At 38.9% G+C, this 17,168-nt stretch overlaps 1 protein-coding gene across 6 annotated transcripts in view; it reads right to left on the bottom strand.

The window, feature by feature from the left end:
• Positions 1–17,168, bottom strand: part of ERG (ETS transcription factor ERG) — a 209,330-nt gene that overhangs the window by 27,081 nt on the left and 165,081 nt on the right. For all 6 annotated transcript variants that reach the window (XM_043507356.1, XM_038387581.2, XM_038387583.2 and 3 more), the window contains 2 exons: positions 14,950–15,167; positions 1,573–1,724 (listed from right to left, as the gene is read on the bottom strand). In XM_043507356.1, coding sequence (XP_043363291.1) covers positions 1,573–1,724; positions 14,950–15,167 — 370 coding nt within the window. The remainder of the gene's footprint in view (positions 1–1,572; positions 1,725–14,949; positions 15,168–17,168) is intronic.

Below are 17,168 nucleotides of genomic sequence, written 5' to 3'. Positions count from 1 at the left end.
AAACGAAGTCCATCAGTTAAATTCAGTTTAAATTGAAGTGAACATCCAAACTTTCAGAGGTTCGCCAACCATTTTATTATATGTACAAATTTTTGAAATGCTTCTTATTTTTGGTGATGAATTTGAATAGGAGTTCTGAACTCTGTCATTAGCTTAACTGTGAATCCTGTGTTCTGATTTTCCTAAGCTTTGCCACATCATCGTGTACACTGCACTTGTGGAAGAGAAATGAAAACACCTCTAGCTGTCTGACAGATGAGCTTCACCCAAGTATTTTTTGCACAGTTTACAAAATAACTGGTTGTAACTATGATCATCTTGCTCCCTAGCTCACATTTAGATTCATCTCAAGGGAGATGCTAAAAGGAAAGACATCTTTATCACCTTACAAGCCTATGAAAAGATCAGAAAAGTCAAGAGCTACCATTGAGAGAAGTGTTCATTTTGCAAAGTTACATATGAATGCTATCATGTTCAGTGCTTCCAATTTTGCAGAAGACTTTATCACCGAAAGAATCTCTTTGCTACAGTTCAGAAAAAGCCCGGTCTAAATACATGTGGAGGATTGTGCAATGTGTGTGTGTGTGTGTGTGTGTGTGTGTATGTTGCTTGACAAATAACTGATGTAATTACAGCTTGCAAAATTAGCCACAGCTAGTACTCTTGCAGACCTTAGCAACTGAATAACTGTAAAAACATTACGTAATGTGGTAGCAGCAGGAATGTTTCATACGAAGTCATTTCTGCAGATCAATAACTAATAGCAAATTATACTCTTCTGTCTACGTGATGCAAATGTCCTGTGTATATATTTACATTGTAACATAATTGTTTGTTGTTTTGAGTTTGGGCGTGTGCATGCTGATCATTCTGTAGTATGAAGCATATTCCCAGCACTTGAGGTACCCAAAGAAGACAGGGCACAAAGTAGTGAATGCCTCCTTGTCCAATTACCTTCTGAATTCCATAATAAAGGTTGCTACCAGCTACTGAATGTAAAAGCCATGCCATTGTCTTGCAGGGAGTTGTCAGTTTGCTTATTAAAATTAATTACACTGCTCAAACACAGAGAATAATCTAGACAAATGGATTATTATACATTGTTTAATTTCACAAATTGGGCCTCTTTTTATTATGCTTAGGACCAGACTGCATCTGTCACTTGCAAGGGGGTGGAACTGTGCAAGGAACATTTCCTCCTCTTGTGTACTCTGCACAAGAATCAGTGACAGTTGTAGCCTCTATGGTTGGGGGAGAGCAAGGGGCTGCTAGGGAAAGCACCCCAGGCAGGAGGCATCTGAAACCTCCAAAATGCAGGCAGCATTGGCTGATGAGGTGGCTTTATTTTTATATTTCTCAACTCATTCTTCATAACAATTCTGGGAGTTTATTAGTCTTTCTTCCTAATCTCTCTTATCAGACTGTCTTTGTCTTTTTCATGTAGCATATCTAGTTTAATAAAAAAAATGGGTAATCTTTCAATCTTATCAGGTTAACAGATTTCCTAGTAATATCAGTAACAGATTTTGCTATTTAAAAGTGTATGTGGGAGGGTCTTTTAAAGCTTCTAACCTGCTGGAACAATCACTCTTCGTTCATTAGTTGTCATGTTTGGTGGTGGAACATGTTTCTCTTCCATATAGCTTCCATAGTTCATGCCGACATTGTCTGAGCTACTGACCATCTTCCCTCCTTTTGCCACACTGCAGTCATCAGGGGAATTCCTAGAAAAACAATCAGAATTTGCCTACATTATTATAACACCGTCACTAATATTTTTATTAGTATTCAAATTGCATACGAGAGAGAGAGACTTTATTGTCTGATCTGAGCAGTCATCTGGGAAGACCCCGCTTCTGGTCCATTAATTAATTTTGCTCTGCAAATATGATTGACTTAAATGGAACTACACCAGTTTACACCAGCTGAGGATCTGGCCCTATATTTGCAAACATACTATGGCCAGTAATTAATTTATTTTAAGAGGTGGGGCCTGAGGATTTAGACTTGACTGTCACAGGCAGTGACCCTGCTTCTCTCTCTAAATATGAGATATAGAGAACATGGCAAAATACACAGATATACTTAAAGCCAGAGTTATTACTCAGCTTTGGAGAACTTTCTACCTCCATGGTTGCCATTGTTTCACTAGGTATGTGCTCAGTTCCATTAGATGTATATCATGTAGTGCACTGTAGACACTTCTATGAATGCCCATATAAAAGGGGCTTTTGCCAAAGCCATGATTCAAAATACCACATGCATGACTGGGAAACACTTTCAGCTCCTGCCTAACACAGTCTCCATGGTACTGTAGTCAAGCAGTGGATGTCTGCAGAGGATCTGCAACCAGACACCTTTTTACTTTTGGCTTTGCTTTCTGAATAGAGCCTTTAGAGTTTAACGTTCCATAGGGGGTTCCTTAATGGCATTTTAATGGCATCACAATTTTCTTCCTGCCAGACACAGGCATATTTGACCCTTAATTTAATGTCTTCAATGTGTTTCATCATATAGACAAATATTGCTTCAAAAAATCAAAAGAAAGAGCATAACCACAGGGGAATATCTTTAAATGTAAAGAGGGTGGGTTTTTTAAAGTTATACAGTACTAATATCTTAAGCATTCATTTAATTCTGCTATTGCAATAATGCATCTGTACTGTGGACGCAAGTAATAGGCAGCAGGTCATGTTGATTAGAGAGACATTTTGTTTACATGAAAATTACACTCTTAAAAGATTTTCTTTTCCTGGACATTTTAACCCCATAAATATAGTTGCACCTCAATCCTGGCTCCTCCCAAACCTGGTCAGTTTACATTCCACAGAACCTGCAGTGTCCTCCGTGTATTAAATCATGGGGGTCCATTTCAGGATAGAGCAAAGTGGTCCTGTGATATGGTCCATGTGTTTTAGCCATGGACACTGTGTGCCCTCCCCAATTCGGATTATTTATGCTCCTGGTACAAGCAATTTGCGTGGGTGTCAATGCAGAAGATCACACATGACCAGATTATGTATGCTTTCACACTTCTACTTTGCATTTATATGGGGACAAAAGGTGGAAGATGACCCGCATATACACCATATGTAGGAGAATGAGTTAAATGGGATAGTTCCTAAAGATTAACTTAATGTGTACCGTGATATGAAAGTATAATTTTCTATTAAGGATTCATTTAAAAAATGCTGATATTTTTAATGTTCAAATATCAATTAATATCTAAATAAAAGTCCATCTATGAGGTCCTAATTCAGCAAGTTGCTTAAGCACATGCCTCACTTTTCACTCAGGGGTTCTCAAACTGAGGGTCATGACCTCTCAGGGGGTCACAAGATGGTTACATGGGGATTGCAAGCGGTCAGTTCTGTGCGGTTGATGGTCTACAGCCCCCATTAAATTACCCCTCCTCATTTTTAATGCAGAAGGATGGGGGGGTCATACTCAGAGGTGTGCTATGTGAAATGGTCACCAATACAAAAATTTTGAAAACCACCGGGCTCATAAATAGTCCCACTGAAGGCAATGTTAGGTATGTGCTTAAGTTCCTTGCTGAACTGGGGGCAATATCACCAAATTGTTTCAGTGGGTATGAAAAAAAGTTTTGTGCTGAACTAATTTAATGCTTGGTGAACCTATTGTTTTGCCAGTACTGTGCTGTGGCTATGTCATTAAAATATACAGTCTACAGCATACAATTCAGCAAGAGAGAAACTTCTTGAGATAAGAATTTTGCTACTTTTGTTCCATTCAGTTTGGAGCTCTTTTAGGCAGGTCCTGGACAGGAAATTAGGCCATAAAAAGCACAGATTAGGCATTCAACACACTTCTTAAAGCAACTTTTGTGGCAGATATTTTACTCTATGTCTATATTTCACAACCAAACTATTAATATAGGTTATCTATATGTACTTTATAATAATCTCATGTGTGCATTTCAATAATACCTAGCAATTATATAGCATTTTCCACCATAAATTTGACAGAATTTAACCAAGAATGATTTATACAAGAGGAGAGGAGATGGAAAGAAGTTATAGCCTCAATTTTCAAAGTGTCCACAAGTTATTGGTGTCTCCATTTTTATTTTAGATTAAATTGCATTTGTGCAGTTCTTGAATATGGCATTTGATTTTCCAAGATGCTGAGTACCCACATATCCAGTTGAGGTCAACTGCTATCGTGGGTTCTTGCGTCTCTGAAAATCAGGCCCTTCCATACATGTCTCAGATTGCGGTTTCCCATAATGAGATACACTTCTGAAAATTTTGACTAAAGTGACTTGCCCAAGGTTACATACTGACAGGAAAACCCCTCCAGTCCTCCTGACTTCCAGTCTCATTTTGTATCCATTGGAACATATTGTCTTCCAGATCCCAGAATGTGATTTCAGTAGATCTTGGGTGAATTCTGTAGCTGTTTCTTATTTAATAGATAACCTTTCAGTAACAGCGCAATAATCTGAGCCTTAGAGAGAGGACATTGCTTTAGCCGAACTTCCTATTTTTTGATAGATGCACATGCCATGCAGTAGAGTGCTAGGTTCCCGCAACCACTATGCCAGGCCACGGGCCTGAATAACAGCCATGTGTGTGGCTGTTGGAGTTTCACAGCAGCCCCTCACCCAGGCCTCAGGTTGGGTGATGGTGGATTTTACCACAGCCCACACACAGTCAGAATACTTGGGCATTTTTTAAGAGAGTAAATTTCTCCCCCATGCACACCTCAAAATATAACTTGAATTAACTACTGCAGCCTGTTAAACCTTATTTCTACTACACAGAGGCAAACAGACCAAAAAAAAAAAAATTCCAGACATAGTTACATGTTGTGAGGAAGTTTCTTAGAAAATCTTTTTGTGGCTGAAATATTGGCTTTTTCTGTTTACAGATAAGAAACAGAAATGGCACCTGTGTATAAATGAGATTGCACTCTTAACTACATTTATAGTCAGAAACACAGGCCAAATTCTGCCCTTAGTCATCAGTATGACCCTATTGAAGTCAATGGCATTACATGGATGTCAGTGAGGGCAGTTTGGCCTGTTCATTGATTTTTTTTGTATGATGAGATTATTTTCAATGGTTTTGTGAAACAGACTATAAGCCACATCCTCTGGTCTAATTTGCAAAGTTACTTAATTTTCTTTTTCTATAAAAAGAACTTGGAATGCAAGGGATTTAAGCAGATTGTTGTATCTATAAAATACATCAGTTTTAGCTGCACCATTTCCAAAGGCAATCATGCCTTAAAAAACTATTGTAAACACTAAACAATAAATGATGTGAAAGATCAAGTAGTAGCAAAAGGCTTTGGCAGACTGACAAGACTGCTCGGGTGGTTCTGTGATCTGACTATAAACAGAGCAGAAGGGGAAAAAATATCACAATTTAAGTTAGCATATTTCATTAAAATCCAGAAGCAGATGGTCAAGAGTTTAGTCCTTACTCTATTGGATAAATGACCGAAGTCCCCATTCAGAAAAGCATTTAAACCCAGGCTTAACTTCCAGCAAGTACCAACAAAGCTAAAGGGACTACCCAAGTCCTTAAAGTTAAGCACATTCTTTACTGCTTTACTGAACCGGACCTAATTCAGCAAATGAAACTGACTTTCATAATATGAAGAGTAGACCTGAAAACATAAGCAGGGCAGCCACCAAAAAAAAATATTTTTACTACACAGAACAACAAGAGAGGGATTGTCTTTAAAAGTTTTTTTTTAGGACATTTTGTAAGTCTGCTTTATTTCTGAATCATCAGGGGACTGAGGGCAGTGAAAAAGTTGCCTTCAGAAAGTGTGCCCAAGTACAAATGGTGCAGCTTTGCAGTGATTCATTCTGAACTGCAGGCTTGAACTGAAACCTGAGATGTTTTTCTTCACAGCTGCATGTTATTTTTACTCTTTGTAAATATACTTTGTTACACCTGGAATTTACAAAAGCCCCAAAAAGGCTACCATCGTAACAATACTAACCAAGAACAGTTAGCAGAGCTCTTAGTGTTTTGTCAGGTACTGAGCTAATTCAATTCTTAGTTCTGCTAAATATTTGTTGAGCAAAATATTTCTCCATAGCCTTTTGGAACTGGGACTATTCCCTTTATTTAGGGACATTTAAAATCAAAATGATTTTATAGGGGAGATTTAGAGCCCATTCCCGCTCTCATTAAAGCCAGTGGGAGTTTTGCCATTCATAGATTCTGATGGAAGGAGGATTGAGTCCATAAATAAATATATGAAATACAATTTTTATTCTTCATTATTCAAGGAAATATTTATTTATGACATAAAATACCTATATTGTGTGTAAATGCAAGAGATGACAAATGAAATATAATGTATGTAATTTTGATTATAAACCCATCTCCTTGTAGCATTCTGATGATTTGAAAAAAAAACAACAACCTATCTTTCATTTACCAGAGGGAAAAAATAAAACCAACTGTATTATGGAAATATCTGTATAGTGCTTGGTTTGATTAATTTAACAACAGCCTGGATTATTCCCTCCCATGGCTATTTGCATGGGAGGGGGTCTTACAAGAGTAGAATTCTGAGAATCTCCTTGCAGAGCTTCCTGTCAGAACATCCCATGTGCTGGGAAGCAGGTGCTGGGAAGCAGAGGGTTTCTCTCCCCTACGTTCTATGGCATGAACCATGGTTCCATCCCAATGTTTACAGATCCCCAGGCTTCATTACTCGCTCTACCCCCAGCTCATCCTTCCCCCTCCAAAACCATGCCCACCTAATTCCTGCTGCAGGCTCACATAGTCCACACTCCCTCTTTATGCTGTCCCAACACCTCAGAGAGCCTTCCACAGGCCTCCTTTCCCACAGAAGGCAGGGCCAATAAAAGTCAATTATATTTGACCAAAATTACACCATTTGAAGATCAAACTATATTTAGTTTGTTGCAAGCTATACTCAGTTTATTCCCCTCTCTCTGCACAAACGTAAATTCTACTGCATAGAGGTGCTCAACATTTTTTCAGACAAAAGCATTTTCTTTGAAAAATGGCCTTTTTACAAAACAATTTTTCCCTACCAGTGTTGTTTTTTTGACGCTTTTCCCAAAATTTTTCATGACATTTTTAATCAATATTTTTCATTGCAACAGTTATGTAAACTACATGGCCAGTTATGTGTCTAAATCTCACACACATGCATTACTGTGGAAACGGTCACGTCAGATGCCAATTGCCTTAGCAGATGAATTTGAAAAACATTGCTGGGTACCAACACTGCTTGGGACACCAGGAGCAATCAGGGAACCAAAGCTATTCCCAAACTGCCAAAATCTTGCAGAAAGGGTAGAGAAACAGCTAAAAACTTTGCAGACCCCAGAGGCTGGCTCCACTGGCATGAACTGCAATTCCTTTGCATGTGAACTGAGACTAGGAAGCCAGACTTCAGTAATGATATCAGAATATCAAAGGTTTCAGAGTAGCAGCCGTGTTAGTCTGTATTCGCAAAAAGAAAAGGAGTACTTGTGGCACCTTAGAGACTAACAAATTTATTAGAGCATAAGCTTTCGTGAGCTACAGCTCACTTCATCGGATGCATTTGGTGGAAAAAACAGAGGAGAGATTTATATAGACACACACAGAGAACATGAAACAATGGGTTTATCATACACACTGTAAGGAGAGTGATCACTTAAGATAAGCCATCACCAACAGCAGGGGGGGGGAAGGAGGAAAACCTTTCATGGTGACAAGCAGGTAGGCTAATTCCAGCAGTTAACAAGAATATCAGAGGAACAGTAGGGGGTGGGGTGGGAGGGAGAAATACCATGGGGAAATAGTTTTACTTTGTGTAATGACTCATCCATTCCCAGTCTCTATTCAAGCCTAAGTTAATTGTATCCAGTTTGCAAATTAATTCCAATTCAGCAGTCTCTCGTTGGAGTCTGTTTTTGAAGCTTTTTTGTTGAAGTATAGCCACTCTTAGGTCTGTGATCGAGTGACCAGAGAGATTGAAGTGTTCTCCAACTGGTTTTTGAATGTTATAATTCTTGACGTCTGATTTGTGTCCATTCATTCTTTTACGTAGAGACTGTCCAGTTTGGCCAATGTACATGGCAGAGGGGCATTGCTGGCACATGATGGCATATATCACATTGGTAGATGCGCAGGTGAACGAGCCTCTGATAGTGTGGCTGATGTGATTAGGCCCTCCTTCCCCCCCCCCCCCGCTGTTGGTGATGGCTTATCTTAAGTGATCACTCTCCTTACAGTGTGTATGATAAACCCATTGTTTCATGTTCTCTGTGTGTGTGTATATAAATCTCTCCTCTGTTTTTTCCACCAAATGCATCCGATGAAGTGAGCTGTAGCTCACGAAAGCTTATGCTCTAATAAATTTGTTAGTCTCTAAGGTGCCACAAGTACTCCTTTTCTTTTTGCAGAATATCAAACTAATTGACAGAATACAATTAATGCTATCTATGTTCTTCCCCATGTCAAGCATAACTGAAGTTATGGCTAATTGGTGTTATATGCGCATAGGTAGGCAAATACTGTGGTTCTTATTCAATTCTTACTTGAGCAAATTCCCACTGAAGTTTGCTGGGTGTAAGCTGCATTTGGCCCATTGAAAGAACACACTCCTATTTTTGCATAGTCTCTTTCTTACAAAAGCTTTATTTCATTCTTTACACATGATTATAATATAACACACACGAAAATACCAAAAAATGCATGTAGGTTATAATATGTCCTATCAAGCACTCTGAGTCCATCCTGTTCCCACTGAAGTTGATGGGGTTTATGCCACTGAATTTAACAAGAACAGGTTTGCGCTTTGTATAAAAATGCTTTAAAATATTTTCCCTCCTCCATACCTTACTAAACTATTTCCCAGGAAACATCCTTCATGGTAGTTCCACTGCTGGCACTTTTCAGTGCCCATGGAAACGAATACCTTTAATGGACTCATCCACTATTTACCATTAACTTAGTATTATTCCTCGAAGATGACAACTCTTGGCTCTGCACACTCTCTGGCCAATTCCCTTTGCAGGTGAGCATTTCATAAAAATATGCTTGTACACTTTGGTTCACTGTGTGTTTGTTTTTTGCTAACCAGGATAAGTCTACCCATTTTTGGAGCGTATCCCAAATAAGAACATGGAATCCAGGGTGTTGTTATAACTGGGTTAAATCAAAACCTTCTGTTATTTCATATAGCAAAAGGATAAAGCAAACTCCACATATCAACACTTACAACCTCATTGACATTCTGCAGGTAAAACAAAAGATGCTAATTTACCAAGATGTATATGCAGCAGCCATACATTTTCAATCAAACAATAACTTTTTGCTAATTGACACAATCTCCCCTCCCCCACCTCTGCCTTTTTCTGGCTATCTCACAATCCACAGCTGCTTCAAGCCTTAAAGCCATCACAGCAAATTAAGGCAGTCAGCATCTAGCTCACTAGAGGCCAGGCAAGCTATAAATATTACCAGCCCTGCTCTTTGTGTTCACAGTGCAGAGAAACAGCTGGTTTAAGTTTGACTGCACGTTGTCATTTCTCCATTAGTGCAAACGCTTCAATATTTCTGATGTGTGAGGTTGGAGTGAAGAAAGGGAAAGGAGACGGGGGCACTAACAGCCAAAGCTAAGAAATGATGTTCTGTATATACATAATTTACAATTAGATTACTGCCAGGGAGAATTCTGAAGTCTGATACAGTGTTAGTCAAGCCAAAGCCACAATAACTTCCCAGTTGGCCTATACCTTTCAGGACCCATTTTCTCTTGTTTTTCTTTTATTATTTTTATAGAAACTCTATTATAATGGTAATGGATTACATTTCTCAAATTGTATTTCATTTCAAGAGCTTATAAGCCCGTTGTGTTTGCGGTTTCATAAAATACTAGTGTGTTGGAAGTCGGGGCCCTTCCCAAACCACATATTCCTTCTATTGTGGGCAGGGATCATATAGAAAGCTAGCAATGTACAGAATGCCATGCATACATAGAAATGACATCTTGTATGGAAACAACAATCCCCAGTGTCTGTGGAATGTCTACTGATTTTAGTGATTAGCATATTTGTGCTGTGAAATTGATGTGCACAAACATGTTAAGTTAAAAAAGATCAACCCATTTTCTTTATCTTAGGAAAGTTAAATTCATAACTTGGTTAGACACCAAAAGCCATGGACTTAACAGAGACACTGATTTTATGGCTCATTACAACAACTTGTAATACACCACACTGCCTCCTACCCTTAACTGACCACTTCAAATCCTTTATACATAACAATCTAACCCCAAATTGCCCACCTCATTTCAACTTATTGCCTCCAGCATGTGTTACCCCTTCTGCTTAACAATCTATCTCAATTTGTATTTACCTCAGACATTCTGCTTCCTTCCCCTCACCTGAAGGAGAGGCCTGTGTAGCTTGAAAGCTTATAACTTCCACCAACAGAAGTTGGTCCAATAAAAGTTATTACCTCACCCACCCTGTCTGTCTCATATCCTTTGACCAACACTGCAAACATAAAATTCTTTCTTTTGTCTTTAAAGTACTGTTATCTATTTCTCATTAAACACAGTAGATACTATTTATATTTTATGGATTAAACTGTAAATGTTCAACAACACACCGTATTGGTATGAGCCAGCAGAATTTTACACACTTTAAGGTCCTATAGTTCTCTATTGGCGAAGCTGACCCCGGTGCTGAGGGCTTCCACAAGGCCTACACACCATTTAAGATTTCAAAATACAGCGTAAGTGAGATTTAAATGCTGCATAGGTCTTGTGCTGCACCTCTGCCCATGGGTGCATACAACTCGAAAGGAATGATCATGAAGGGGTTTACAGAGCTTTAGTTCAAAATTTTCAGGAGACAGGTTAAGGTCATAAATCTAAATGTAGGTCCCCATTTTTGAAAATCTCAGTCTAAATTTTCAACAGTGAAAAATGCAGGCATATTTAGCTTCTCTTCTAAATTTTTATCATTTCAGTAACAATTATCAATCTGAGATACATCTGTTTCAGTTTCAAGTAAACCAGTCCTATTGGATTGGAGAGTCAAGTGATTTCTTCACAGTTCGCACCTGCCAGACCAGAACCACATCAACCCTGCTAAGACGACAGTGTGGTGACAAAATTAGCTTCTGAGCTGCATCAACCAACCAAAACTACACCAAAAACTCTACTCTAAAGATGAGCTGGATAGACCATTTTTCCCCCTCCTTGGCAGTATGTTTGTGCCAAAACCACAGCCAAATCAGAAACAATGCTAAACTGGTGCTTTTCAGAGCAATGAGCTGCTTCATAAAGCAGACAAACACAAAGCTCTCTGTGAAGAAGATACTGAAGTTTCAGTTTTCTCTGTCTAGCCTACAGCCACCAACACCAACCACCCAGTCAGTGGGAATAAAAAGGTATCTGAGTAGGGATATCCAAGACCAAATCCCTTTCCCAGGATTGCAGCTGCCTTATGGAGCCTGCTCAAATAAATAATATTAGATAAGTCATCCCATTAGATAATTCTCTCAGTTTTGTTGTGAAGTGAAATAGGACCTGATCAGCCTGTTGAAGTCAGTGGAAACACTCATTGATTTCAGTGGGCTTTGGATCAAGTTCATAGTTTGGTTTGTGCCAAGGTTTTAACCAGAATACTAGTACTGAGTGCCAGCAATAAACTACCCAATGATGGAAAGGACGGCGTCAAACACCAGCTGAGTGGCTGTACTTCAGCTATGGAAAAAACATGCCACTGAAAAATGAATGGTATTAAAATAATTTCTGCCAGGTGGATTTTATGTTGTTAATATTTAAGATGGATAAAAAGTATCTAAATAATAAAATTAGATCTACCACCTAGTCAACTTAATCCCAGTTATTCTCTTTCTATCCTTTTTGTATGTAAAGTATCAAACAAACAGCTCTTATTTAGAAGATCTTAAAACAAGGTTCTAAGGATGATAAGAATGTGAGGCAAAATACTGGGGACTCTAGGTTAAGAGAAGTCTTCCATTGTACAGTATGTGTTCAGACTTGCCAGGATGTTTGAGGCAAATATATATGTAAGGATTCCCAAAAGAGCCAACCAAAAAGATGTATAAAAATGACATTTTCAGTTTCAAGTGTTTTTCAAGCAACACTAGAGCACAATTGGTGATATCTGAAAAATAATACTTTGCAAATGATATAGACCTTAATGCCAAATAATTACTTCTGGCATTTGTTTAAAGGAACTAAATCAGCAAAGCTAACTCTGGAAAACTTCTGCTGGGATTTCACTACAGCTAACTTTCATAATGTTTTTTAGGAAATCATTACATTTCATAATAGGTGGAATTCATCCCAGCCCTAAGGGTCACAGAAGACCCTATACAACACCTAGGCCCCATTTAAAAAAGATAGGCCATTTATCAGGTACCTTAAATCCCTTAAGTAAGAATATAAAGAGGCCACTGAAGAATCAGGGGATTTAAGTGGTATACAGGGCCTTGTACACAGGGCCATCATCCTACTTTTATGTTTATTATAAATTATCTAAAATAAAAATATGCAGATTTCCATTTAAATTAATGTATACAGGTCACAAAACTACATAGAGGATGAAATTTACTCTGGTTCAAATTTCCTTGCTTCACTTGGTTTAAGGTAAGCCCTTAGGGCTACATTTTCTAGTGTCGTGGACTGGGATTTAGTCTTACAAATACTGTTATTGTTAAAGGAAACTGCATATCTAATTCCCTGTGCAACACACTGCAAATAACTCCTTAATGTTACTTTAATGTAGTTTCTTTGATATTTAACAGTAATAGTTTTGGAAGCCAAATTTTTCCAATATAATCCACAAGTGCCCTTCTAACAGGGACCATTTTGTATTGAGGTTGAATGCAGTGTAAGTACAGCAAAGTTGCTGAAGTATATTATCAGGGAAAGAAGAGTTAAAGTGGAGTATATTTCTTTTTAGAAAGCATACTTTGTTCTTGTGTTGTTAGAGTGTCTGTACACTCTTAACATTTTATATCCTCATCCAAACAATAGATTATATGGTCAGGAAGCTGTATAATATCATGAGAAGGAACTTTTTAATGATTATCCTGCTACACACCGAACAATATGCAACTAACCACATTGTTTGTGCTCCTTTGTAGCATCTTGCACTCTTTTTTGCATGCTCTACCTCTCATGCTATACAGACCCAGTCTCCCTTTTGGAGATATAATTATTAGAGGATATTCTGAAGATCCCAGATGAACCACTTAAGAAACATAATCCATAAATAAATAAGCACATTATATACATATACAATCTTATTCTCACACACACTACAGATTTACACTGATCTGGTAAAGTGGCCTTTAAGTGGATGTAACTGTAACTAGAGCAGTGTAAAGGGCTTCCATGTAAATGAGAAACAGAACCATACACTCCATCTACTATGTGCATTTATTTTTTATATTTATTTGGATTACTTTTAAGAACTGGATAATTAAAATAAGGAAACAAACCTCTGGGTTGCAAATCAATGTGGAGAGAAAAGACATCTGCAAAAGAGTAAGCCCTGGTCTACACTACATGTAGGATTCTCAAAAGAGCCACGATATAACTACATTGCTCAGTGGTGTGGAAAATCCACTTCCCACAGCCCCCATTGGCCTGGAGCGGTGAACCGTGGCCAGTGGGAGTTGCGATCAGCCGAACCTGTGGACAAGGCACATAAACAAACCGCCCTGGCCCACCAGGGGGCTTATTCTGGCAGGCTGCGTGCCAAAGGTTGCAGATCCCTGATCTAAATAAAGGGGACATGATTTTCAGAGGTGCTGCTTTCTACCTTATCTGTTAGAGAATCTCTTTTGCAGTTATGCAGTGATATGACAAAACAACATGTAGCTGGTTTTCTCTCATTTCTTTCAAGCATCCCAAAATCTGGGGGAATTCTAATGCAGAATTGTAGTTTGGCCCATCATAGAAATGGAACTAACTGCAAAATTCAGATGGACTCACATTATCCAGATTCCTCCTCACTGTGGGAGTGTTTGAAGCTAAGATTTTGCAGCCCTAGTTATTAATAATACCACAGACAATTACAACAAATCTAAATAATCTCTATTGCTATTTGTTTACTCTTGAGCATTTCACTGAGCTCGGCCAGAGAAACTATAACCACCAATTCTCATAAAGAATCTACTAAAACTAAACTTAACTGTGACTTTAATTGGATGAGGACAACAACAGGTGGCTTTTTGGTGGGACACCTACTCCTTTTTTAAAGTTCACAAACTTTTTGCACAGAAGTGGCTTTGTAAATAAAGTATCAGGGTGTAGCTGTGTTAGTCTGTATCCACAAAAACAACAACGAGACCGGTGGCACCTTAAAGACTAACAGATTTATTTGAGCATAAGCTTCCATGGGTAAAAACCTCACAGGTGCATCTAAAGAAGTGAGGTTTTTACCCATGAAAGTTTATGCTCAAATAAATCTGTTATTCTTTAAGGTGCCACCGGACTCCTTGTTATTTTTGTAAATAAAATCCATTTTCCCAAAATCCCATGATGAAAAATTATGTGAAATACATGGGCAAAACACTCTTCAATTTAGTACAGCTCTATTTATCAGACAATAAAAGTTCTTAAAGGTATATCCTCCCACTAAGTTCCTTTAGTGTCTCAAAAGACACTTAGTAAATATATTGTATCAGATAGATTTGCTACATCTACCATCACAATACTATGAATAAAACTCGAATCAGTAAAACAGCAAAAACTACACAAGCCTCACATTGTTGTGATGTCTTTTCCCCTAAATCCTATTTTGACATGGATTGATATTTCCACATTATATTGGTGGAAGATACTAGGAGCTCAGATCCTACAGTGGTAAGGACCATATAAGTACCTTGACAGGTAAGATACAGATAGTAGTAAAGCATCATTGCTAGTAATTTTAAACTCTGGCCTCATTACCTTGACCCATTAATCTGATTTGGGTTACATTCCATCTTGATGGTGACTCTAGCTGGTGGTTGTGATAACCAGTCTTGCTGGGGGACACGCGGACTCATCTTTGATGTCTGCCCATATTCGCTGGAAGAGGAGGCAGTCATCTCTGTCTTAGTAAGGTGTGGTGTTCCGTAGGCACACTCAAACAAGGACTGGTCTTCGCTCACTACTGATAATGCTTCCTGAAAACCAAAGCGGAGAAATCAACATGACACTGTGTCAGAGAAGTCATACAGATACTATAAAATCCCTTAACATAATGAGATAGGTCTCAAAAGTCTTGTGGGGTATATACATTAATTGTTTGTCTGCATGCTTATTATTATTTATTTGTTTTACAGTAGCAGCTATAGGCCAGGGCCCTATTGTGCAAAGCACTGTACAAATCTATAACAAAAACACAGTACCTGCCCAGAGAACTTACCTGTTTGACATTTCGAATCAGGAACTAAAAATGCGCCATGTCCAAGCTTTATAAACAGTTCAGAAAAGATGACTGAAAGCTAATGACTAAATAGAACACTGCAGGAGTAGCACTGAACTTAAATCTTTTACTTCCAAGGCTTGAATTTAAAGGCCAGATTCTCAGATGGTGTAAACTGACATACCCTGCATTGACTTCAACAACTTTACACCAAATTATGATCTGGTCCTTGAAACTTCTACTCTTAGAATCCTGGTGTCTTCGTACCCTGGAATTCTCATATACCATGAATGGACTCGATGGCTTAGGGGTTGTGTAATGGAATACTGAGCCTTTATCTGTACAACAGGTCAGTAGATCAGCTCTGCCCCAGATTAAGTGACCAAAAGTCATTACTGTCTGCTCTGTTTGGATGTCTTTCTGAAATGAGTAAATGGTCTCTATTCAGTTGCTATAATGAATTTTTGACATCAGAAAAGCTATCACCACAATTGACTTTTTTTTGGTCTCAGTAGAGTGGCCAAGGATTGGAGACGCCTGGAGAATATAATACATTGTTGCCCTCAAGGTGCTTTCTAGGTAATGATTCAGGCACTGTGATGGGATGAGTGTGGTGGGGAAACATGCTCTGCCACTGTGCTTTTTGGTAGAGAAACAGAGAAGTTCAGTCTCCTGAGTTGTTTAACTAGTATCTTTAACCAACACTGAATTAACTAAACTTTTAACACATTTAAAATAAAGAAACTAAAAAGCCATCTTTGGAGAAAGAAACAATGAGTACCATGCATTAACTCCCCCTGTAAGATGAATAAGGTTTGGTTTTGCTGACTCCTTGGAAGTTTCTCTTCCTTCTTGCCTTTAGGAAAGAACCAATTTCTTTCCTAGATAATACAGTGATGGAGAGAAGAGATATAGCTGGATCCAACCTCTGTTTCAGGGATCCTGCTCTTCCTATGAGCAGAAACAAAATGCAAGCCAGCCCAGCACTTGTTGCTGGCTGCAGAATGGGTGCTAACCAGCAGTGGGCTGGACACCACCCCTAAACAACAAACCATACCACCTAGAGGATGTGGCATGTTGACCACCCCCTTAGCCATCTCTCTCTCTCTCTCAGAGCGCTTCCTCAAGCAGTGTGTATAGATCTTACTTTGCTGAATGTGTGAGAAAAGGTTCTCTACAGTCTCTTCTCCGATTGTGGTGACAGCGTGGTTACTGCACCTTTATGGCCCGCAACATTCTGGGTGGCGGAGTTCAAAACATTTGTCATTTTGAAGGCAGCTGCAGCTCTAGTAAGTTGGAGACCGAACCCAACAATGAAGCAGTGTTGTATGTAGCTTATAAGCAAAGACCGTCTCTCTTACTGCGCCATTGCAGCTAATGTGGTTACTTTATTTCTTCTTGTTGTTAATATGAACTAATTGAAGTCACTGTAGCTCGGTTAGAGGTCATAATTGGCTGTCAAGACTTTGGGGGACATAATACCAACTCTGTGCACCCATACAGCCCAGGGCAGGTTTGAACCCTTTAGTGCCAAATTCTGCTCTGGCTCATACAGAACTGAAGAGCACAGATACTGCCCAGTGAGTCCTTTGCTCCAGGGATCAATGGCAGGCTAGCCCAGGATTCCAGACAGAGATCCAAGGTACCAAATGGAGGTAATTGCTAGGCTGATCCTTTGGACATTGAGCAACAGACAACCCCAGCTGACAGCAGCATATGAGTTACCCAGCTAGCAGTTCCCGGCCAATGGGAGTGTGTA

The sequence above is a fragment of the Dermochelys coriacea genome, chromosome 1 (genome assembly GCF_009764565.3).
Source record: "Dermochelys coriacea isolate rDerCor1 chromosome 1, rDerCor1.pri.v4, whole genome shotgun sequence".
Lineage (NCBI taxonomy): Eukaryota > Metazoa > Chordata > Testudines > Dermochelyidae > Dermochelys > Dermochelys coriacea.
Note: the sequence above shows the minus strand (reverse complement) of the source record. Positions and strands in the feature narration are given on the sequence as shown.